The sequence below is a fragment of the Seriola dumerili genome, unplaced genomic scaffold, assembly GCF_002260705.1.
Source record: "Seriola dumerili isolate Sdu_G_001 unplaced genomic scaffold, Sdu_1.0 BDQW01000814.1, whole genome shotgun sequence".
NCBI classification, from domain to species: Eukaryota; Metazoa; Chordata; class Actinopteri; order Carangiformes; family Carangidae; genus Seriola; species Seriola dumerili.
In genome coordinates, this window is record NW_019175069.1 from 117,411 (window position 1) to 142,460 (window position 25,050).

General features: G+C 40.2%; 3 protein-coding genes across 7 annotated transcripts; 2 read left to right on the forward strand and 1 right to left on the reverse strand.

The window, feature by feature from the left end:
- The first annotated feature begins 3,812 nt into the window (after window positions 1-3,812).
- LOC111237181 (serine/threonine-protein kinase Sgk1-like) lies at window positions 3,813-7,351 on the forward strand. The gene is made up of 12 exons (XM_022766165.1): window positions 3,813-3,993; window positions 4,340-4,415; window positions 4,515-4,584; window positions 4,695-4,720; window positions 4,902-4,959; window positions 5,047-5,130; window positions 5,254-5,385; window positions 5,689-5,801; window positions 6,170-6,389; window positions 6,481-6,636; window positions 6,724-6,813; window positions 6,907-7,351. Exons 1-12 carry the CDS (start codon window positions 3,927-3,929, stop codon window positions 7,066-7,068), a joined length of 1,254 nt encoding a protein of 417 aa, XP_022621886.1. The 5' UTR covers window positions 3,813-3,926; the 3' UTR covers window positions 7,069-7,351.
- A 76-nt stretch (window positions 7,352-7,427) lies between these two features.
- On the reverse strand, window positions 7,428-10,443 carry LOC111237182 (transmembrane protein 244-like). 3 transcript variants are annotated; one of them, XM_022766166.1, is made up of 6 exons: window positions 10,361-10,443; window positions 9,848-9,933; window positions 8,332-8,405; window positions 8,116-8,241; window positions 7,979-8,023; window positions 7,428-7,881 (listed from the first exon to the last, which is right to left on the reverse strand). In XM_022766166.1, exons 1-6 carry the CDS (start codon window positions 10,391-10,393, stop codon window positions 7,787-7,789), a joined length of 459 nt encoding a protein of 152 aa, XP_022621887.1. In that variant the 5' UTR covers window positions 10,394-10,443; the 3' UTR covers window positions 7,428-7,786. The 3 variants fall into 3 exon arrangements, with proteins under 3 accessions (XP_022621887.1, XP_022621889.1, XP_022621888.1); XM_022766168.1 differs by lacking the exon at window positions 10,361-10,443 and adding an exon at window positions 10,045-10,072; XM_022766167.1 differs by lacking the exon at window positions 9,848-9,933 and having other exon boundaries at window positions 10,361-10,404.
- Window positions 10,444-11,653: 1,210 nt separating this feature from the next.
- l3mbtl3 (L3MBTL3, histone methyl-lysine binding protein) lies at window positions 11,654-22,101 on the forward strand. 3 transcript variants are annotated; one of them, XM_022766176.1, is made up of 22 exons: window positions 11,654-11,714; window positions 13,176-13,310; window positions 13,669-13,864; window positions 13,999-14,197; window positions 14,296-14,425; window positions 14,611-14,662; window positions 15,229-15,323; window positions 15,425-15,529; window positions 15,650-15,785; window positions 15,887-15,978; window positions 16,095-16,246; window positions 16,500-16,576; window positions 16,998-17,083; window positions 17,188-17,298; window positions 17,383-17,497; window positions 17,728-17,827; window positions 18,462-18,656; window positions 18,810-18,911; window positions 19,020-19,084; window positions 19,186-19,358; window positions 19,628-19,690; window positions 20,625-22,101. In XM_022766176.1, the coding sequence occupies exons 2-22, from the start codon at window positions 13,200-13,202 to the stop codon at window positions 20,751-20,753; spliced, it is 2,484 nt and encodes an 827-aa protein (XP_022621897.1). In that variant the 5' UTR covers window positions 11,654-11,714; window positions 13,176-13,199; the 3' UTR covers window positions 20,754-22,101. The 3 variants fall into 3 exon arrangements, with proteins under 3 accessions (XP_022621897.1, XP_022621895.1, XP_022621896.1); XM_022766174.1 differs by having other exon boundaries at window positions 16,500-16,603; window positions 20,625-20,753; XM_022766175.1 differs by lacking the exon at window positions 11,654-11,714 and adding an exon at window positions 11,937-11,974 and having other exon boundaries at window positions 16,500-16,603; window positions 20,625-20,753.
- The last annotated feature ends 2,949 nt before the right edge of the window (window positions 22,102-25,050 follow it).

Below are 25,050 nucleotides of genomic sequence, written 5' to 3' on the forward strand. Positions count from 1 at the left end.
ACTGCTGCCATGTAACTATCCAGCACAGAAAATCTACTGTATGAAGAATATTGCATTAGGCCTATATCATTCAATCACCAGTAATAACTCCAATAATGACCTTTTTTAGTGATCTGTAACAAACTGATGGAAATGTTGTTATTTTATAAAGCATGTTTCTTTTATTGAATTATTATTGGACATTCTATATGTTGTTGCACATCCAGCAATATGTGTGTGTTTTTAATGTTTCTCCCATAAAGAACACACATGCCTTAAATTAGATCTCATATTCATTTTCTATACTCATAATCATGCTATTTCTATGGAGACCTCTTTGTATACACTTTAAGTTTTCTACCTCTCCCGCACAAGCTTTTGTTTATATTAAATTACTGTATATCTATATATACTGTATGTAAAGAAAAGTATTTGTCAGAGGGTTTCATATAAACATTTTAAATGATTAAAAAGTGTTTCAAGGAAAATACAATACAAATGTGCATAGTGCATAGTGTTTTTTCGTCTTTACTCCACCATTAATGATTTCACAAACCCTCAGATTTATAACATGAACCTTTGGAGGGGCGTGACCCCTAGGTTAAGAACCACTGGACTAAATTATCCAACTGCATGTAAAGTGATTAAAACACACACATCTAATAATGTCATACACATGGGTGCTTTTATTTTTGATACTTAAAGTACATTTTGTTGATAGTAATTCTGCACTTTAACTTCAGGAGTTCTACTTGTATTCTACTTTTATATTTGTTATATTAATGTATTGTTACTTTTACTGAGTACTTCTTCCTGGTTGATCTGGTATCTTTTTGGTGGCTTTCCTGAACACTGTTTGACTGTTGAGATGTGTGCTTGGTGTTCAGTGTCACCTGTTGCATGCCTGCAGAAGCCAAAAACCAGCCACAACCAGTTTGCATGCTGTCAGGGTGATGGGACAAGAGGTTGCAGTCTGAGGGCGGGCAGTCAGACTAGCAGAGACTGGTTCACTTCAGGGTGGCAGGGGCTCTGGCTCTCCCAACCCACCACCACTATAACAGAGAGGATCCTCCCCCTGTTGCTGTACCAAGGATCAGCTTTCTGCAACAGTAATCAAGACACCCTGTACTAACTCTGTCCTGAACCCAACAGCTCCAAATTTAGACACCATGACACAGGGACAAACCTGGCATTATTTCAGTATCTGCACTTCACGTCCCATTAATCTGATTCACACCCGCTTACTCTGATCTCACACTCAATTCCTCTGGCACTTATTTCCAATTTATGAGGATTCTTCAAGTTAAACCTTTGGGTTTAATTTATCTTGTGACAAAGCCCAGTCACTCCTTTAATTGCCCATATGTGTGTATTACCTATAACATCTTTTGTTTTCACTGAAGTGTGAGATACATTTTGTTCCACTACATCTCTCTCCAAAGAATTTGTTTACGACTAACTGTGCCAAACTCAAGTTCCTATTTCTATTTCCACTTATTATATAATTACATATTCATATAAATTTGCTTATGTAATGTAATCTCATACTTTCATAGAATGAGTGTAGGAACAGCTTTGATATAAAATGACAGGTCACTATGACTGTATGTGATATGCTGCAGGAGTTTGGTTGTATATCACAGGCATTAAACTGGGTCTGGTTTGGACAGGCCATTTCTCCAACAGGCTGGGCGGCTGCCACATGACACAGGAAGACACATATAAAGAATTGTCATGTGCTGGAATGCTGTCATGAATGAACACACGTAGTATAGTTTCCATGACCCATTAACTATCCTTAGCTTCAAGAGGAATGTGGGCTCCATAAAACCCCTCTCATAAAATGGATATTCTATGTATGCTGGAGTGTGTTTGAAATGCCCCCAAAATGACATAAACCAGTCTGTGAATCAATTATCTATTGCTGATTATACTGCTGATTTATTTTTTGTTGTTAGTCATATAGGCTAATACACACACACACACACACACACACACACACACACACACACATTAATTCAGTAGATGTCCTACTATCAGTGTTGCCACCCACTCACAGACTTACTGGTGGTATGCAGTCCTCCCTCTAACCACCTGTGACTGGAATATGTGAGGAGAAACCCATACCTGTAACAAATACGCCAACAGATACAGAAAGAAAGAAAGAAAGAAAGAAAGAAAGAAAGAAAGAAAGAAAGAAAGAAAGAAAGAAAGACTTTTTACAAAGTCGTAAAAAAAGTTCCCTCGACAAGAAAGTCAGTTGGGTTACTTTGCAGACTGCATGGTCACAAGGCACTGTCAGGTCATGAGCGCCCAGTTCCACTTTTCACAAGGGAGCATGAACTCACTATGTTGCCTTCATGTGCCAGCAGCTTGTCACCTAAAGAGCTGAAGTATATTACAACTTGCTGTGCATTCAGAGACCACACTTTTCACCTTCCCATCCCTCTCTTTTGACTGCAAAAAAATGACACATAATAGTACAGGAGTTCATTTTACAGGCCTCTTAACACCTATTTTGTCTTTCAAGCACTTATTGAGTCACTGATATATATGTCTGACCTTCTCACTTACACTTCAGTCGCATCAGGTAGTGGTCTTCTAACTGAGACTAAATAAGTTCCACATCTGGCCAAAAGGTGCTTTTGTTACTCTGGTCCTCGCTGGAGATCTTTGACACCTGTTTCCACTTTCAAAAGCAAACTGAAAATATTTCTGTCTGTTCTGTGCAGTATAGAATTTGATTTATTCATAATAATTGAATGATATCTCCCAAGAATAAAGATCAATAAATAAAGGAAATGAAAAGTAAATAAAGGCAATACTTAAGGTGGGTGAGTGTTTGCATTTGCATTTTAACATAAATACAAATGTTCAAAACTGAAGTTATCAACAATCAGTTACGAAAATCAACTTCAGTACCACTTTCAAATAGGACACCATTTATAGAGCTTTATAAACTGTAATTTATGGATTAATTAATGGTTAATAGATCATTTACTAATGCTTTATAGATCAGTTATAAGCCATTAATAAGAACAAGTTTTTTGCTCTGTGATCTCTTTAGTTCATCAGGGAGACCTCACCAATGGACCGTTTGACCACCTATCATCTGGAAAAGAGCTGTATGACTAGAATCCATTGATAAACTTCTTATTAGCATTTGCAGCTGCAGACTTGATGGACTGAGGTACTTTTTATTAACCATTTACTAACATTCATAATTGCAGGTGACTAAACAACCGACAAACATATTTGGCCAAAGTCCTGATATACTAATGAGGTACAAAAAGTATCTCAATACTAAGTTCCATGTCCCACCTGACTGAGGTGGCACAAGGCTTGCAGCTCCATGAAGTAACATGTAAGTGCCAAAGCAATGACATTTTTGGGGGGCGATGGGGAGGTGGGAATTTTCTGCAACATAGCATCCCAAAAGGTGTTCTCCTTAATGGCTTATACCCGATCTATAAAGCATTAGTAAATGATTTATCAACCATTCATAAATTACATCTTTTAAATAAATTGATGCCTTATCTGAAAGTGGTACCATTCCCAAATGAGCTCCCTTTGTTTCCCATTAAATGTTGATTCTGCTGCAAAGCTGCCCTAGTTCTGCTCCTAGACACAGCTCAATACTAAGAATGACTGTCCTAGATTCTGTTCCAGATGCTGACATGGAAAATTTAAGGATGTGGGGGTGAGTGAGCAACTGACTGTCGGCTATGAGCGCACACATCACAATTGTGACTTCTCCGAGGGTACGTAAATGCGACATTGCCCGTACTCTGCGTGTGTTTTACGTCAACGGTCTTTAACAGAGTAGCAGGACTCTGACGGTGTGGGACAAGCGGGACGGCCCTGCTGCAGGACAGTTCGTGTTCACCGGTCACCAACCTGTCCTATCTTCACAAAACTTCTCAGTCAGTCAGACAGCCTTCATCCAGATGACCGTGACTCAAGACCGGCCGATGACCTACGCCAAAATGAGAGGGCTTGTGTCGTTTTTCTCAGGTGAGGCTCAACTAACCGGCGTTTTTTTTTCTTTTTTTACGTCGGGTAAACCGTTAACTGTAAACTAGCAAATCATACGTCATAGACAGATACAGAGAAGTTTAGTTAGAAAAATCCTGCTACAAGAGACAAAATGAGTATAAAATATCATAGGCCTATTCAAGTGATTAATCAAGGCTTGTTCTCTTTAAAATATAAAAAAGAAAAAAAGAAAAAAGAAAACATAACCCAAACGTTTGTTTTAATAATTTAATGCTTTCATTGTAGTATGTTCAAGTCATGAAGCTGACCTACTAAGTAGCCTACATACTGCTGTTGAACTACAAACCCTCTGCCTGTGTCACAGCTCTGCTCAAGGGGAAGAAAGTTGGCCTCAGTGACCTCTTACACAAACTTGTTTCCAGTCAACAACTCTGCCAACAGTAAGTTAGGAAAAATAATCATTTGTACAATGTATTACTTTGTGTTAGAAAAAAAAAACTCCAAGTAACATGTCCTATTTTTGACCACTTGATTTGAAGCTTGGACACCCAGAAAATCCTGCAGCGACAGAGCAAACTGAGAAAGGAGAAGGACGAGAAAAGCGCTGTGGTGAGTACAGAGAGGAGGTTTTTAAAAGACTGTGCTGAGTGTTGACAGGAGATGAAACCAAATCTGACCTCCTGACCGTTCATGTCCCTCTGTGTCTTCTTTCTCCTCAGAGCTCAGTGAACACAGAAACCTCTCAGTAAGTCATTTTTCCCACTGACAGAAGAAAACTTTTGCTGTTTTGCTTCATATTACTGTAATAATACATTCATTATAATTAAATTATTAGTGACAGTTGAAGAGTATACCTTATTATGTAGTCCTGTGTATCTTTGTATCGTAACGTATATCTGAATGTTTTCTGTTGCTGTATTAATCAGGATGAAGCCATCAGACTTTGACTACCTCAAAGTTATTGGCAGAGGAAGCTTTGGAAAGGTAGGAGTTGTCTATCCTTGAAAGTTTCTGTTTTTCTTCCAGAGTTTGGTGCTTAAACACTGAATGTCATATTTCAAACTTTTACAGGTGCTGCTTGCAAGACATAGAAAACAAGGAGGCTACTATGCTGTCAAAGTGCTGCAGAAACAGATGATTGTCAAGAGGAAAGAGGTTAGAATCTATCTATCTATCTATCTATCTATCTATCTATCTATCTATCTATCTATCTATCTATTTATTTATCTATCTCTCTATCTATCTATCTATCTACTCACTGTATCTGTGTCTCTGCAGCAGAGGCATGTGATGGTTGAGAGGAGCGTCCTGCTGAAGGGACTGCAACATCCATTCCTGGTGGGACTCCACTTCTCTTTCCAGACCCCAAATACACTCTACTTTGTCCTTGACTATGTTAATGGTGGGGAGGTATGTGTATGAAAATGACTTCTCTCTGTCAAACCGTTTGATGGTTAATGAAAATTCAAACATAATGTTGTTTTGACTCAGAGTAGGATGTATACATATCAAGAATAAAAACAACAGAATTAGCTACATACTTCTCAAGACTGTATATATAATTGAATGTTTAAGATGCTACAAAGAAACCAGCAGTCACCAAAACTGGGGTCAACCTGTTGTAACCACTCTCTCTATGGTTCTGCTGTCCTATTGAATGTCATTGTCATTTATGAAATCTGTGTATTTAACCACTCATCTGTTTGTCCTCAGCTTTTCTACCACCTTCAGAGAGATGGATCATTTCCTGAACCCAGATCTGCTTTCTACACCGCAGAGATGGCTATGGCGCTGGGCTACCTCCACTCTCTTGACATTGTTTACAGGTACATACACGCACATATACATGCATATAGACACAGCGCTGCAGAGACACTCTTCCAAGTTTTCCTCGGCTCTCTGCTTGCTCACTTTCTTTGCTCATGTTTGATTTAAACATGTTCAGCATGTTTAATTTATCTATGCAGGGAAATCCCAATGAAATGTTCACTTTGAGAGCACTGCATAGAAAATGATTTCACAAAAATACCACCAGCCACCAATGGCCTCCAGCAGCACATTAAAAAGTAAAGAGTAAAGAAAACGAAGGGAAACAAGGGAAAACTGAAAGAAAAACAACAAGATTAGTTAATATAAGTTTTTGCCAGAACTTGTAGACTAAACCAACTTTTATTCCCATCTGTTTCTCTTCCAGAGACCTCAAACCAGAGAACATCCTGCTGGACAGTGGCGGTCATGTGATGCTGACTGACTTTGGGCTTTGTAAAGAAGGTGTGGCCATAGGTGGGATTATGCATACATTCTGTGGGACTCCTGAGTACCTCGCTCCAGAGGTGCTACAAGGCCACACATATAGTCCAGCAGTGGACTGGTGGGGGCTCGGTGCTGTGCTTTTTGAGATGCTCTATGGACTGGTAAGTAATGGTGATATAATCTTTTTCCCTTTTATCATCTCACCTTCCTCAGCAGCTTCACCTTACTCCATCTCTCTGTTCTCCCTCTCAGCCTCCATTTTACAACTGCATCAAAGCAGAGATGTTTAAGAACATACTACATGCACCCCTGCAGCTACGTGGTGGGGTTTCTCAGGCAGCACGCTCACTGTTAGAGGGCTTGCTGGAGAGGGATGTCTCCAAACGCTTAGGGGGAAGCTGGGACTTTGTAAGTGCATACACAAAGCAGAGAGACAAACTGTGATCCACACAAACACACATAACCACAGAGGATCTAATGTTGATGTGTTTGCAGGTGGAGCTGCAGCAACATTCCTTCTTTGCCTCCATCAACTGGGATGACCTCCTGGCTAGGAAAGTGAAGCCCCCGTTCATCCCAAAAGTGGTATGAGTGATTCAGAAACGAGTGGAGAACACTATTGTTTTTAATCAATGCACAGTGTACCTGAGTGTGTGTGTATTCCTCTCTCTGCTCCAGACTGGTCCCTGTGATATCAGCCACATCGACCCCGAGTTCACGCTACAACCTGTCCCTGCCTCCGTAAATGAGCGGTGCCAGGCGGGCGGGGTCAGCGAGGCCTTCCCAGGATTCTCCTTCATGAACCCAACGGAGTACATGGCAGCCCAGCTGGTTTCATAACAATGCCAAATCCTCTGGCAGCATGTTTGTTCAAATATTTATTTTTTATGTCATAAATTATTAAATCAAAGTTTATTTTTAAACACGAGCAAAAAAACTCTTCTTACTCTAATGCTGCAATCCACTGTATGTTTCATTGGTTACACTAAATTATGTGTATATATATTTTTGGTACTGTTATTTTAAGTATTGGTATCAGTTCATAATGTGAAATAGGCTGGTAACTATTTCACAAGTCCTTGCAACCTTAATGTGTAAAGGGATGAAACAATAAACACCTAATTCAAGGAATTTTATTGTTTAATATTTAATATTTATATCTTTAAATTATACTGCAAACATGTATTGCAACATTCCCATTCAGCTATTACATTCACAGCTTACAAAGGTACTGCGAATACTTCACAGGCTGCCTTGAAATCCTGCATAGTGACTAAGGCATTGTGCATCACAAGAGAAATACAGTGAACATCTCCTTGTGGTATTTACATGACAGAATCGGATGGTATTCTGTTGACAACCCTTAAACACAAATCAGACCCAGCGCTGACTTTACGTGTGATGGTGAAACCTTTTTTTAGTGACAGAAAACAGAGAAAGCCCATCACCACGGAGAATCTAATGGGTGTCTCAAAGAAGAGAGCATCTGGTCTGATCCTTTCTACTCCACTTCACAAGGCTGTTTCTGAAACAGTTTATTCAGTTACTTGTCTGTGTGTCAGTAGATGCTGAAGGAGGCGTGGCTCTGGTCACTCTGGCAGGTGAAATAAGCTATCAGCTGACCATTGCAGATCATTAGAAACAAGCCACTACCTATGGAACAACAAAAAGGTAGAGCATTTAAGAGAACTGAGCTCACAAAATTAGATATAATAACTTACAGATAAAGTGCCAGTCATGTTTGTTTTACCCAAAGCCAGCCACCACTGCCACACCATGGGAAACTCCAACATCACTGCAACACAGAAACAAACTATACAGTTTCACAACACGTGGAGTAATATGTTTGAGTAATCTGGGTGGATACATTGTTAGATTTCTGCTCACCAAGGCTGGTGATCATTACATGCAGAAGTGTGACAGTGAGGGCGTAGTCCCACACCCGCCTCCTCACCACTGCAGCAAACAAAAGGCCGCTGCAAAAGTAGGTGAGCTCCAAGGACAGGAGGTTCACTGAGGGAGACCAACACAGCAGGACAATACATTATCTGTACAAAGTTCACACTCATTGTTTATTATGTTGGCTGCACGAAGAGTGCTCACCCAAGTATTTGGAGTTGGATTCAGCAGGTTCAGTCTTAAAGTCAAATGGAATCAGTCCGTCAAAGTGATCCAACCTAAATGAGGAGAAATTACTTTAATTGGTGCTCTTGTATTATCTACCTGGCCTCAGGTCAAGGGAGTCTCAATAAATAGGCCAGACAATATGGAAAAAGTAATGCAAACGCAAATCAAATACCGCTGCAAAGGTGGTTCCATGGTCAGATTAATCTGGTAATGTTGGGGCCCTGGAGCAAAAATAACCTTATCATTACCTTTAAGTACCCATTAAATACAAAGTTCAAACTACGCATGATCCAGTAAAAAAAGAGCAAAGGAAAAACAAAACAAAACACTTTCTTCCCTGGTTTGTATGTGTTATTATTTTTAGACTGTTTTATTTAATAATATTCACCTTGTAAAGATGACAATAAATAAAGTTAATAAAAGTTTCTAAAAGGCTATTCTGACAGGAGAACCCTCTACAAAAGGGCGTCACATTGAAGGAAAGATGCAGGACACAAAAAAACATTACCATTTACCATTACCAAATTGCAGTTCATCAATTTCGGATGTAGAGTGAACCTGCAGCTCTTGGGGATCAGGGCCCCTGAGGGTCTGGAAGTTATGATCATCATCACATTAGGTTTCTTGCCTTCTATAGTTTCAATTTGTGTGATTTGTGGTTGTCATTGCAGAATCTGGTACACATCACAAATTCTGAGACAGTTTATTGATTTATTTATTAGATAACTCTGCAGTTATTTTGATTGATACACTTGGAACTTGGTCACAGATATTTAGGCCTAGAAGTATCAATTAGTAAAAGCACTCGACAGGAAAATTGACTGCCTGAGTGAAACACTATTATATACTGTTAAATATGTACTGCTGATCCATAAATGTGCAACTAGCTGTAGCTGTATAATTTGGTAACACTCTATTGTACAGGTCATTCAGCTTCCGGTAATTTATTTGAAAGGAAGTGACACCACTACAAACTAAGCTGAAGATTCATGGAAATAACTATGTAATTTGGTAATAATTATAAGAAAAAAAGGCACATTGTTCAACTAGTACCCTTCCAATTAATTAATTCGACTGAACTGGTTATGTTACCCAAATATTTTTACAGTCAGTCATTAAGATTTTACTGTAGTTGTCTTTGTATTTTCAACTCAACTTATTAAACACAGAAACAACAGTCTCCAATTCTCTATAATTTACTATCATTTCTACGAAATGGCCACATATAAATATTTGCTGGTAATTCCAATTAAATTACTGGGAAGTAATATGACCTGTAAAATAAAAGTGTTAAAACCTCTCTTTTTAATTACTTTGTATACTGTTGTTTAATCTGTATGACTATGCCTTATATTCTCACTACATAGTTTATATGAAAAATGTTGGTAAGGAAACTAGTAACTAAGTATGAAGTGGGGGGGTTGGGGATGCTTTGAAGAGTATAGCTGTGCTTGCATGTGTGCCTGTGCGCATGCGTGTGAGGGATTCACACCTGAAGGCACCGAAGCACACACTCCCAATCATGTAGAAAAGAGAGTAAAATATGAGCAAACACAGCAGCAGATTGAAGAGCACGGTCTGTGGGATTGAGACAGAGAAGGAGTCATTATTTCACAATACAGTATCTAATCTGTCTAGTAGGCAACACCACATATTCTCAAGGTATAGCAACAATTACCAAACACTAACCTGAAGCTGTATGCAGTCTTACATATTATAGGCTACCAGGCTGCAGGGGGGAGGGATGTGCACTGTAACAGGCAGATAGCGACTCTTATCGCCTGCAAAGCCTGACCTGCTGCATACAGTTTGGATTATGATAAATGGCAAATTATGTATCTGTATGTTATAAAAAAAAACAGTAACTCTTAACACTAGCCTGTCATATCCTCTTCAATATTTTGTCGCACATGATTTCCCTACAGTCGGTCCCGACTGACAGACTGAGCGACCACAGAGACGCCTATTGCAGGTTAAATCATGACACATTATCTTGTCCTCTTACCTTCGAGTCGACCGCTTTGCCTTTGAATGCCATCTCATGGTTTGTGCTTGATGTTAATACAACAAAAATAATCCAGGCTGCAGCAGACTGAACGACCCGGTTAATCCCTCAGAAACTGGACTTCTCCTGCCATCTAGCGACAAACGCAAGACACGAAGCAGCGCCGCCGCTTTTACAGCCGAGCCTGAACTCATTTCACCTCGTATCAAGGCGGCCTTTGTTGACTGAAATAAAGACTTTTCTCAACATCTACCTGTTAACCAGCAACAGAATTCATAGTTGTGGATATTGTAGCAATTTTGAGCTTCGGGTGCTGTCTGTTTTCAGAAAAATGAAGGAGAAAACGGCGAAATCTGTACCGTATTATTACCGGAGAAACCATAGCCGCCCTATGTGGGAGGGATTGAATACTGCAGGTTAGCTGGAGATAATTTGGGTTGAATATTTAGTATATGGACCACCAGCGACCCAACAAATACTTAACACCAAGCAGACAAGGAATAAGTACCCTGTAGTAATTACGTGATTGACTTTAAATGGAATAGCTGTCACATTAAAATCATAAACCATACATCAAGTAGCATTGAAGTGCCTTAAGAGGTGGTACCACAGTAAACGTCGCAGGAGATTCTTTGCTGATGAATATCAGTGAAAATATAACCTCATTGCCGCAATTTAACATATTAGACGTAGTGCTTCGATAATGTTAGATAAGGATAAAAGGAATGAGTGTATTTATTTTGCCCGACTTCCCTTAACGTTGCTGTTTTTTCACATTTTAGCCCACATAACTCTAGATGTGTATAAAGAGCCAAATCAGTCCGGACTCTAGTGTAGCGACGTGTACGCGTGGTTTTGGTTGAAACTGTTACTTCGAGTGATTTTACAGGCCTGAGTATTTAATCCTACACTTGTACACTGGCGCTTACAAACTGATTATCGCCTGTTCTCGGGTGGTGTGTTCATAAACTGGCCGTCAAACGGTTGTAGACGGTTGTAAACCGAGGAGAAAACAGCCGGTTTCGCCACAGATGAACCGAACGCTCCTGGACGCTAATGAGACAGACTGCGGTCCCTGCGCTCCGCTGATACACACTCGTACTTCTTATGTGGGGGGGCACTTCTGAGGCTGCTACGGCCAAAGGGTGAAACATGACCCCCAGTCCGTTGGTAGTATTGGTTATATCGGCAGTGAACTGAGTTTTGGGCGTGTTATGAGTGCACACAGGCCTGGTATTGACCACCGATAGTGTACTGAACTTTTCCGAGACCCAAAGTTGTCAGGCAGCGCATCTTACACGCATGCGCACCCCTCTTCTATCCAGCTCTAAATAAGAGTTAAAACAGAAACGAGGTGAGTTCCACATTTTTAAACAATACGGGCGCTAATACTCATTTATTGCACTTAACAGTGGCGAAATTTGAAAAACCGACCTTCGTTTTGCCAATTGGGGTTAGTTCTCATTATTTCCACTCTGATTTAAAACGGCGAGAATAAATCGTTTTTTTCAAGTTTCTATTGAAGAAATTAATCAAGCAACAATGTTGAAGCTCGTAACAGGAGCGTCGTGTTATTGCGAGTGTGTGCGATGTTCTGCGAAACGTTAGCGTTTGGTAAAATGCATTTTCCTATTGTTATTAACCGGGAAACTTATTTATTACAGATTGTCCTTAGCTGGCTGCATCCAGTCACAATGCTACGGCTAGCCGTGAAGCTATCCTCCGTTCAGCTGGACGGAGTGGAGCTAGCTGACTGTTAGCTTCATGTCAGCGCTAGCTAGCAACCTGGGCTGACATTCCGTGACAAGGGGAAAGTGAAGAAAATAACCAGAGTGAAGGAAAACACCAAGTCAGGAAATTACACAGCACGCATTTGGTTTTGTTCGACGCATAGCGGCTTTGCATGATTTGTTTAAATTGGTAACTTGAGTAATTTACATAGTTTAAACGTGTTGGTGGCCTCTTCCTATGCTCCGCCATTTTGTATAAGACGAATGCTAATCATGGGCGCTCTTACATACACTTTATTTATGGACAGAATAAAACTGAGGTATGAGCTGCAAAGTCAAACTTAATCAAGATCCATTAGCTCGGGCTTTTGTTTACTTTTCACATGGTTATGGCCACCGTGCAAACAGAAAATACCACCTTAATTCATTGTTGATCATGCGTCAACACTAAAACGTTATATCATAAAATTAGTCGAATTGAAACGTTTTTAAGTTTGGCCAGTCAGTGCACAAAACAGTGTTCTCCTTAAAATTGATAAAGAAATAACCCTCTCACTTGTTCATGGCCAGGCAAACAGCCGGTTTTAAGAGATACTGTTAAAACAAGGAAAAGATGAACTTGTGTGGTTAACTTAAAGTTGAGACATCTTTCCTCATGTTTGTCAATGATCTTGATGAAGATTTACCCTAATGAGGCCGTTTGTGCATGTATTTCCCGGTTAGTTGACCAGCAAAACAATATTATTATTGACTGTTTTGTCTGAAATCGAAGTGCATGGTGTATCCTGCAAGCCAGCACACAGTCGCCATCTGGCGGTGATGCTGCGCGATGCTGTTTACAAGTGCAGGAAGAAACTGCATTTGTAGTTGGGAGCACATTGTAGGTAAAACACTAGGGGGGGGGGGGTCTGCTTCACAGTGATAATCACACGCAGTCAACGCAATAGACACTAAACAGTGTCTTAATTAAAGTCCATGCTGTGGACTGAACCTAATTATTTCACCTGTGTTATATCTCTTGAAGATTTGAAATGCTTTTGTGCCAATATATGACAGCGTTTTTGATCTGACTTATGTTTTTACAGGTTGGGGATATTAGAGGAGTGGGAATGACTGACACTCCACCCAGTGATGGCCCCTCCCAGGGAGCGGAGTTTGACATGATGGGTGCTCTGGACTGGAAGGATGGTATCGCGACGCTGCCAGGCAGCGACATCAGGGTACGAGAGATTTGTTTGTGTTCTTGTCCATTCTTCAGTATTGAAATGTTAATATATCTCTGATTACACTCAGATTTGTAAGAGCATGGTTTCATGCAATGTTTTATAGCAGAGGTGAGCTACCTTGAAGTAAAGACCACATCTGCAAGCATCATAGACGATTAACTTGTTTTTTAAGACTAAATGTAAACCTTCAGGGGAAAAAGAGAAGAAATGCCAATGTTAAGGAGTGTGTATTGCTTAGGCAGTCATTTGGAGACAAGCTGAATGAGGATCATGGTGGCTTACCACCTCGGCTCTGCAGTTTCCTTTGAGGAAACCTGATGCATATCTGTTTTTCCTCCTTTGTGACTTTCAGTTCCGCATGACAGAGTTTGGGACTCTTGAGATTGTCACAGACCTAGAGGTCAAAGGGCAGGTGGCAGAGCCTAACCGTGAGACCTTGGACCCAGCTCCCTCTCACACTCCCACCCCTCCCCCAGAGGGCCAATCACAGACCGGCATAGCCAAAGCTCCAGCCAATCAGAGTCAGCCAGGGTCGTCCCAAGGCAAAGGTATGACAGCGCGTGTTTAACCCTTACAACACTGTTATTATCAAGAATTGCAGTGATTATTTTTAATGCTCTATCCATGTTTTGTACAGTGAACAGCTTCAGTTTCATCCCCTTTCTTCTTCTCTGTCCTCTAGCGCCTGGTCCTGTGCTTCTGTCTTTAGAGGAGGGCCCCAGTGTGGAGGTTGGTCCCAGTGTTGAAGTTGGCTCTAGTGCTGACATGGGCCCAAATGGGGAGCTGTCAAGGTGCCGTGCCTGTGGTGGCCGTGTTTCCCGGGATGCCCTCTTTCAGGGTAAATTCTGTAGCTCCATTTGTGCACAGCCCTCCAGCGGCAGGTAAAACCCCACACTTTGTATTCTCCGATGCCTTTTCATTGTTCAGATTATTTTGGTTTGTAATTTCGCCACAAGCCAAATCTTTCTTTTTTTTAAAGATCGTCTCCAGGGGAAGCGCGAGAGAGTCAGGCAGTGGAAGGAGAGAGACTAGGTAAACGTGTGCGCAAAAAGAGGAAGATCTACATGGATTCTGGTGACGAAGAGGAAGATAACCAAGAGGAACCAGAGGTAAGGAGGAGGATTCTCTTAGGTTTCGTCACCACTGTTTTTATCTTCCAGAGCTACTGGCCCACTCAAGTGTTTAGAACTGTTTTTGCAAACAAAATATCTTCTGGAAAATTTTCCATTCTTATTATTCATCTTTGCTGATGGTGTTGATTATTGATATGTTTCATTCAATTCACCTTTTGTAGGAAAAGGCCAAGACTACCAAAGGCAGGAGAGGTGCCAAAATTGCAAAACTGGGTATGTTATACTGCTACCACTGTAAGGGGAAGGAAGGATGGAGAGAGTTGTTTTCCTGTCTCTGTGTCTCTACTTCCTATGGAAATCTGTAAATGTCTGACATTGTTACCTAAATTCAAGGCCTTAAAGAGTCTTGGACACATCTAAAAACAATGTCGCAGTTTGTTGTTGCACTGTTCTGGAGAAAAAATAACCCAGTAGTGAAGACTGTCCTCTGATGTATCACCAGTAACTTTGTTTTCGAATATTAGATTAGATAAACATTAGTCCCTTTTTCTAATTGGCATTTAAATGTCTTAATTCTAATTTAACCCTGCGTCTCTAAGAGTGATAGTAGACAAGAATGAATGAGAGCTGATATATATACTGGGTTATTTTCTACATATTAATATTATGAGCAATTTCACATGTACATGAAGTATATAGTTATAAATACATTTTTTTCACTAATTATCTGGTGAATTTTCATGCCACGATTTAAGAAACTGTCAAATAATACTTTAAACTGGGTGAAGAGGCATATACCGTATGAATTATGTTTTTGTTTTTTTTTGGCCTATCCTCAGTGACTGCCCCTCCCAATAAGAAGCGGGCATGGAGCTGGCCTGCTTACCTTGAAGAGGAGAGGGCAATCTCTGCTCCTGTTAAACTATTTAAAGAGGTATAATTCCCTACATACAGCTGCCACCTTAATGTTGTTTAGTATAACCAGATATTTATTTTTGTTTATCCAATGTGTGAAACTGATCTGGATGTTCGCAGCACCAGTCGTTTCCTCAGAGTCGGAACAGTTTTAAGGTGGGGATGAAGCTGGAGGGACTGGACCCGTCTCACCCGTCTCTGTTCTGTGTGCTCTCTGTTGCAGAGGTACGGGTGCTAATGGTTTTTTTATGAAGAGCGTGTATGTCTTTATCTCTGTTTTATAATTAGGAGTATCACACTGTTTATTTGTCCTGAATATGTCCCCGGTGTCTCTTTGCCTCGCAGATCCAAGGTTACAGGGTAAGGCTTCACTTTGATGGTTACCCAGAATGCTATGACTTCTGGGCCAACGCTGACTCATGGGATATGAAACCAGCTGGCTGGTGTGAGAAGAATGGACACAAGTTATTGTTGCCTAAAGGTAGCCTTGTGATTTTACAAATAAAAAATAAAAAAAACATTGGCTATGAAACATTTTTGTAAATATTAGTGGCAACTTTCATGACAAAGTTTGTCTTCTAGGTTGTAAGGATGGAGAGTTTAATTGGAGCATGTATGTGAAGAACTGTAGGGGTCAACTTGCCCCAAAACACCTTTTCAAGAGCCTAAACACAGTGAGTATTAACCACACAACCGCACTCTGAAACCATCAGATGGTTATTTCATTCAGGGGCTTTCTATGCATTGTGTATACACAGGCTAAATATGTATTTTCATTTTTTTCTTTCAGTCTGTGACTCCATCTGGATTTAGAGCAGGAATGAAGTTAGAGGCAGTCGACAGGAAGAACCCTTCATTGATCTGTGTAGCAACCATTGCTGCTGTTGTCGACAACCGCCTGCTCATTCATTTTGACAACTGGGATGATACATATGATTACTGGTGAGAGCCTGGTCTAAGACTGAAAGAACAGGGTGATCTGAAGATATTCCCTAGTCCACTTCGAGCTCTGCTGTAGCTAGAAATCAAATGAAATCATCTGGAGCAAAACATCTGTACGACTTCTTAGCGATGCTGCTATAGTGTGGGTAGGAAAATAGGTACTGGAAATAAATGTGATAAGGTTTGGAAATTTGGAAAGTAGGAAAGATACACATTTCATGCATGCGTTCACCTGCATATTGTGTTGTGGAAGGTGCGATGCCAGCAGTCCATATATCCATCCTGTGGGGTACTGTGAAGAGGCTGAGCTAACTCTGACCACTCCAGCTGGTAAGACACAGACCAAGACACATGTGGGTCAGTATAAACTACTTTAATATACTGTAGGGCCCAACTAATGTAGGATTTAACACTGTCAGAGATAGTTGCTAATCAAGATTTAGATTCTATTGATAAAGCTGATTCTTCTAACTTGTGCTATAGATGTATTTTTCTATAGAAAGTATTCTACACTTTTATGGTATTTTCCAAATTTTGTTACTACGGCAAGAAAGAAATGACACAAAACTCTTTTTAAGCAAATATATTAAGCTAATTTTATAGTGCTGGTGAAATGCATGCTGCTGTTGCTTCCTGTGGATGACCAGATTGTTTCTATTGTTTCAGCTATGAGAACATAATAGTGTCTGTGTTAATGTGGACTGTCTTCACTGATGATGGAACTAATGAGTCTTTTATTTCATCTCCTTAGAATATAAGCAACCCAAGAGTTTCTCATGGGAGAAATACCTGGAAGAGACAGGCACACAGGCAGCTCCTGCTCGGGCTTTCAAACCAGTATGATTTACACACACACAAATACAAGTACATCAAACTTTATAGTGATGTATGCGCTGCAGTAGCCTGTATAAAGTCATGTGATTTTTATTATGTGTTTTCAGCGACCTCCACATGGCTTCCAGATTGGTATGAAAGTGGAAGCTGTTGATAAGAGGAACCCCATGCTTATCCGTGTTGCAACTATATCAAACACAGAGGACCACCGACTGAAGGTACGACATGTCGCCTCATCGAGATGGTCTTTGACTCGACTGGGCTCGTGTCTAATTTGCTGGTTTCCCCTTTTTCTCATCTAGATCCATTTTGATGGCTGGAGTTCAGAGTACGATTACTGGGTGGAGACAGACTGCCCTGATCTGCACCCTGTAGGGTGGTGTCAGAAAACAGGACACCCACTACAGTACCCTAACGGTGAGAGACACATCTGTCCTGCATTCTACTCAGTGAGGTCAGTCAAGGTTTCTTAGGAGAGGGATCCAAAATTGTAATTTCAACAGATGAGTCAGCAGAGTTTGTCTCTGCCTTCATTTAACTTCTGGATGTGGTGGTGGGAGGAATCTATAATGAATTCAAAATGGAAATGGTCTTGCAGTTGTTTGCATAGTTTTATTAACACTCCCTTGTGTGTGTGTATATTCCAGGCTCCAGTGATTTATTGACTGCCCCAGGACAAGGATGTCCTACCCCAGGATGCAACGGGGTTGGCCACATCAGAGGACCTCGCTATGGGACCCACTATACGTCAGTACCACGTACCCAGTTTTGTGCTGTCACAGTCTCCTGTTCTTTTCTTACTCTGTTTCACATTACTTCGCCATTTTCATTTCATAGGGTGTATATATATTTTCCACCCCCCTTTATCTCAGTGAATATATTATACATGAGTTTTTGTCTCAGTGAAGTCAACCTCATGCACCTTGTAATGATGCAGTCCTACTTTTAAATAATTTTAAGAAATAAATTTAAATTCTCAATTTTTGAAAGTGATCCAATTTTTTTTACTTTTCATTTCCCATCAGTACTGCTCTTAACAGCAGTTTAATGAGAATTATTTTCAGATCATTAACGTTTCATGTCTTCATATTTTATCAGTACGAATGCAATAAGTACAGGAGTAGAAGATAGTGTTTTCGTTTGACTGTGTTCTTAAATGTCATTTGTACTTGTGTGGGCTGCTCGTAGTGTAAATGGGTCTACGTGTGTGTGTGTGTGTGGGAGTTTTGAGTCTTTAAGGTTTTTTTTTTTTTTAAGCTGCTTTTCCTTCCTATTTCTCAAACCCTATTTAATCGTCTCATTCACAGTTATGGAATGAATGTTTTTCTTTGAAAGGTTCATTTAATGCCAGGGTAAAGTTTGTGTGTCTTCATGTGTGCAGTCAGGTGAGCTGTCCTTACTCTGAGATGAATCTGAACAAGGAGGGCTTGCTGCCAGACCGCCTCAGTGGAGAACGACCTCTCACCCTGAGCGGTCCACATCCTCGTGGGCGACGTCCCGATCCTCACACGAACACTACGACACAGACCTCCTCAACGCCCGAGCATCCTGAAGGAGCCGAGGACTCCCAGAACAGGTTTGAGGCTGAACATGTACAAGAACAACACTTTACAAAAACAGCATGATCACTAAAACAGCTACTAACACTCCCAGGAGGACTCCTATCAGTGTTTTGCATGCAACTCTATCCAGTGGTCAGTACCTGAGAGGGGCTTATCTGTGTTGCTAGGAAACCGGCGACAGTGGAAGCTGAGCGTTTAGGTCGCAACAACCAGCCTGATCCACCGAGTGGAGCCAGTGAGCAGGGCCACAATGGAACAAGGCCTAAACGGTACCAGTCATGAAACCATCGCAAGAAACTCCTGCAGAAGTTCAGTACAGAGGATGTTGGCGTGTGTTATCGACTACCTTCTAATTTGTATGTTGATGTCTCCTTCAGGACTGCTCCAGTTCCTAAATACCTGAAAATGCACTATGTTAAAGAGGAGATTGGTGACAGTAAAGGTACGTGTGAATGTGTGTAAATCGGGATGAGATTAAATATGTAAATCACCACCTCACCCCCACTGACTGCTGCCTCTCCTCCTCCTCTTCCCTCTCCTCAGCCTCTCCAGATGCCATCTCTCTCCAGCAGGCCCTTCACGAGTCTGTGTTCTCCCCCGGCATCTCTGCCTCCCCCCCCCACCGGGTGGCTCTCTGCTGGGACAAACACTGCCAGCTGCTGCCTGAGGTCCTGGGGCTGACTGCCAAGAGAGTGGCCACTTGGAGTGCTGAGGAGGTCAGACATGCTTACTCGCTCACACATGAAAAGCAGACATTCTCCTCATTCACTTACCCAACATGAAGGCACCTAGTTGTTTAGAGAAACTGCATGAATTATCAAGTAGAGCTGTGGTGCTTTCTTTCTGCCTGCCAGGTAATCAACTGAGATTCAATGAAGACGTATAAACCACTTTGATCAGTAAATAAACATTTACTAACTGGAGTATTATATTTGGCAGTCTGTCTGGAGGTATTCTCTGTATGTTGTCTCTTTTTGTTCATCAGGTGGCCAGTTTTGTCAAAGGACTCCCTGGATGCAAAGAACATGCTGCTACATTTAAAACAGAGGTGAGCACTTCATAACTAACTCCAATTTCAATCTAGTGACATTAATCAATTCAGTGTGTGCTGCTGCCATCTGTATTTGGTCCTCTGTCTGACATAAAGCAAACAAATAAAAGCCTGACGTGTCTACACATAGTGTGTTTGCTGTGCAGACGCGTGTAATTTTATGCAGTTCCACTGTGTTTTTCTTTTGCAATTTGCATACATTTTCATATCACGAAGACATTTCTGAAAAATGTGATTTAAAAACACTTGATTCACAACTTCTGCAGTTTTAATGTTACCAAACGATTCATAGTCCATTCACTTTTCCCCATCAAGCCCATTATGATGATTTAGGGTTTCAATTATATATTGAAATTCATTACAGCCCAAGAAATGCACAAGTGTTGATATGCCCCCATTCACTCTGATTATATCTGTAACAATTCTTGAAGATCAACAAGTTTTTCATATGATTTAAGTCATCTAAAAGTTCTACCAGTCAGCATCAGTGTGCACAGCAACCACATGTATTTTCGCAAGATTTTTATTCACAATATTTTCTTTGTTCAGGTTTGAAACAAACCTTTTATTGTTTTATTAAAAGGGGACAGAGAGTTAGCAACTAGCCAGTGAACAGTGCGGAGCATTTAGCCATTAAACAGCCAGACATTTTCCCTCAGGAGTTGGTAGAGACCAAAAACAGCTGAAACTGAGACAATATGGCTTAGATTCATCAGATGGACAGAAACACGACTCCAAATGAATGATAATGTTGCTTTGTAACTGCTGGATGTATAAATGAGTAACTGTCAAAAAGGTTAATGAATAAAAAGATGGTTAATATGAATCAGCAGTTTCAGCTAAAAGAATCTTGGGTTTTCAGTTAAAAGTATCCGACTCTGTATTAGTCTGTAAAACAGTGATATGGAGCTGAATCTTTTTTTCTCTTTAGCAAATAGATGGCGAGGCCTTCCTGTTACTCACCCAAGCGGACATTGTCAAGATCCTTTCAATCAAGTTGGGACCTGCCCTGAAGATTTTCAACTCCATCCTCATGTTGAAGAACGCCGATGAAGAGTAAGACTTGACTCCACGAGGAATCGTTCCCTCCTCACAGGTCCCTCAGCTCCGGTTTCATCGACACTCAGCTAAAGACATTTGACAAAATCAACCTGAATGAGCTTAATCGGTCGATCTCTGCGACGATGCAGCTGCAGAACAGGAAGAAGAGGAAGCCATCATCTCAAAAAACGTCCATCTCCCTGTTTCCTCTCCTCTCTCTGTGATGGACACCACTGTTCAACCTGAGGGAGAGTTTTACATGATACCATGAGGATTCCTTAACTTATGTTGTGTTTGTTTACTGAATCATTAAAAAAAAAAAAAACTACAGCACCTTCAAGGCTTCTTAACATTGTACAGTTTATGAATTGGATTTAGTGTCTTGATTCAGTTGCATTTGCATTCTTGTTTTATTTGAACTGTAATGAAATGGTGCTTGAGCTCAGAGCAGATGGAACAAGTGTGATTGTTGCTTTTTATTCAGCAACAGAAAATTTTTTTAAAGCTGCAAAATACAATCGTGAGGTGGTGAGAGGTTTTTAAATGTGAAACCCAGTGGAGCAAAAGCACTATGTAGTTCAGCTTGTCTCCTCTAGATGGAGAACATGGGCCGCTCCTCAGGCCCAAAGGCAAGAGAGGTCGGTTAGTTTGGTTGACTGAAGCTTAGATTGAGTGGGGGATGGTTAAAATTGTGTGTCTGTGTGCGTGTGTCCAGATGTGACCAAGTGTGTTTGAGAAATGAGGATGTAATTTTCCACCAGCCCGTTTGCGTTGCTTTACTGGTCGGGATTGTTTTGTGACGAGCAGGGCTAAGGGCTAATTGTTGAATCAAGGAAACTTGCAGTCTTTTAAGGTGGAATGAAACTATGAACCAGCTCTGTTTGTATCTATCTGCTTTTTTGGGGAATGGCACATGAATATGAATGTTTAAAAAAAAAAACAAAAAAAAAAAAACGGCTTTTAGTTGTTTCGTTGATATTGATCATCTTGTTTGGTTCAAATAACCTCTTGTCATTCACCTTGTAAATAGTATACAGCTACAAAAGGACTGTCCTTGCTTCCTACAAGGGTTTACTCCTGCTTGGTTATGCAAAGCCTTGACATCGGTCTCCAGGGAAGGACATTGTGACAGTGAACTGAAAAAATGAGCCTCAATTCATACATAGATTTTGAGAAAAGAAACAATGTCAAGTCAGTGTCTTTGTAAATCAATGTGCACTTCAGCAAGTTGGAATGTGTACATCAGCAACTGTTTATATGCAAACAGCTTTTATTTATGTATTCTAATTTAAGGGGTAATGGTACGCTGTTCTGGCTCCGAGGTAGCTGTGTTTGACGGAATGTGTGAATGGGTGAAAATAAATGAGATGCACACCTCCTGCTGTCCTCAACTGACCTCAGTCATTTCACCACACACAGACACGCAGACACATGGTCTGAAACTATGGTCTTTATCTGTACATTTTTGTATTTTCAATGGTGGAAAACACATTCACTCTCAAGTACTCCACTTAATTAATTTTTTAGGTACAAAAGTTTTATAAAACAGTCACATCTAAGGGTTCACCTACGAGCTTTTTACCATATCATGGATTTCAAAAGCAAATGGAGTTTCCTCAGTTTTTATGATGACGGATCTGTTGACATGAGCTAGTATCTGTTGAAGTTAAATTGACAGCACTTTTAGGACATGTAATCTGTGTTGGGTTAAAAGCAATTTTGTACTGCATTTAAAAGCAATTACTTTTTACAAAACACTTGCAGTTAAGTATTTCATTTTTTTGCTACTTTATGCTTCCACTAAAGAGGAATACTGCACTTCTTACCCCACTACATTTATGACAGCTCTGTTACTAGTTATTTTTCAGATTGGACCGACAATAATAAATGATGAGCCTGTTAAATATAATGCAACACTAAACTTTAAACTGGTGGTTTCATTGAAATAACTGCTGGAGGCCGAAGTCCATGAATAAATATAAACTCATGTATTAGAGCTTTACTTTTTCTTCTTTTTTCTCTCATTAATCATCTCATGACCCCTTGCATTTATGTTGTGGTCCTTCGGAAGGGTCCGGCCCATAGGCTGGGAACCACTGGATTAATCTACCTAACTGCTACTTTATACACAAGGAGTTAAAACTAGCGCCACCCTGAGCAGATACAGTAGTAAAATGCTACCTATTCAATGATAGTGTTAACGTCACATAATAATATGTCAGTTACACGGGCCTTTTTTTCTGATTTCTTTTACAGTGACACTTTCAATAAATTTTGTTAATAACAGTAATAAGTAGTTTCAGATTGTTCTTTTGATACTTTCCCTCTGGATCTTTATACTTCTTCCACCACCGGTAGTTTGACAAAACAATCTCAACTAAAAGGCAACTTACTTGCCTTTTCCAGAGCTTTCACCTGTATTGCAGTCTTCAACATTTATCTATTGACATATTAGCTCAGTAGTTGTTTTCCTATTCCTTAATAGCACTTCTAGGATTTTTGTCCGTGTTTTTTTTTCACTAAGACTTGTACTTCAGTATTTTTACACTGTGGTATTGTTTCCATATAAATTGCAAATTACCGTATGCACACCATGCTTTCTGTGTAAGAAATGTAAATGTGTTTTTCTATGGTTCCATGCAGCCACTGACAAATGTTCATCTCTGTACATCATGAAAATCTGGTTGCAGACTCTCAAATCCATCACAGTGAACATTGTTTGTATTAGATTACACTATAATCACAAGCTAATTCACTATAGACTTCAAATCAATGTGCACGTGAACTTCCCAGAATGACTTAAGACCAAGGTAAAAAAGGAGGCACTTGGATTTAAGCCAGTGCAATGGTCTAAAAATAATTCAGCAAACAAAATATATATACTCAATTTCATTCATTTAAAAAAAAAGTTTAAACCTTTAAAACATTAGGTAAAATTAAAATTAAAAAAGCTCTAAACTTAAAAATTAGAATATTTCAAGGGCTGTGACCCACATTTACTGTAAAATGATAGTAAGTTGGCTTTGCTTTTAGATGGCATGCTGCAGTGTGGTCACGACTCATCATGTAACTGAAAACTGGCTTGCTGTGTACCACTTTTACATGACCCGTATGCAAATAGAAAAAACCCACCCACAAACCAGTATGCTGTGTGGGCCACACATCTGGTCGTGTATGCAACAACCACCACTGTGAAACCATCATGCTGTGTATTGACTACACCTGGCCCATAAGGAACAGGCTGAAACACATGTGCATGCCATGTGGGCCAGGAAACAACAATGAAGCATGGATAAAAAAGAATTAACACAAATGTGATATGCATTGTGATGGATTTCACAACTTAACAGACTACACAAGTTTAACATTGCACTCCACTAACATTGTCAGACTTTAAAAAAAGAAAAAAAAAAGCCACAGAACTTTACTAGCTTCTGGGCTTGTTTTCGCTGCACATGCACATTAGTGTTTCCCTCGCTGGCACTGCCTGCACACGACCCCTCAGCCCATAGACTTTACACTGAGGCAACATCATCAAAATGAAACTCACTTTTCCAGACTATGGGACATTTTTACAAACACAAATCCTCCATTTATTAAAATTTAACTAAAGACATTGTAAAAAACTTTCTTGTTCGTAGCTAGAGGTGTCCTGTCAACAGTTTTACATAGATCTTTTTTATAATGGTGGTCTATGGGGAAAATGCTTTTTGGGAAAGGGCAGATTTGTTTGTTGCAATACTGTGAGTGGCCACTGGGACAAATTGAAGGGATGAAAGGATGAAAGCAGAGACAGCAGAGAAATAGAAGACCTTTGATGAAAGGCTGAAAGGCTGAAAGGTGGTGCATGTCCAGCTCTCTCATGCATCCATGCTTCAGACCCAGCTGATGCTGACTCAAGTTACATCACTTGAGGCATTTTATCGGCTTTCAGTGTAGGTCCCTGTGGAGCCACAAAAGGCTTAATGCAAATTTTTTTTTCCACATATGCAGCAGTACTGGCCAAGACCTATAAACAGACTGATGTGTGAAATCAGTGGAAATCCCCTTTAAGTAAGATTCAATATGCAAATGCTGACCTCAATGGAAACCACAACTGTTGCTTGGAGCAGTGGGAAAAGTAATCATCCAAAAATCTTAAACATGTTTTTTAAGAATAGACACCAAAAATGTAAAGTGTACAGGATGAGTAGTTACTGAGATATAACCTGAAAAAAACACTATCGTGTCCCTTTAAGTAAGAGGTATGAATTATAACAATTATATTTACGTTTAACTTAATTTTAGGTTTTTGGTGGAGCACGGCGGCTGCTCCT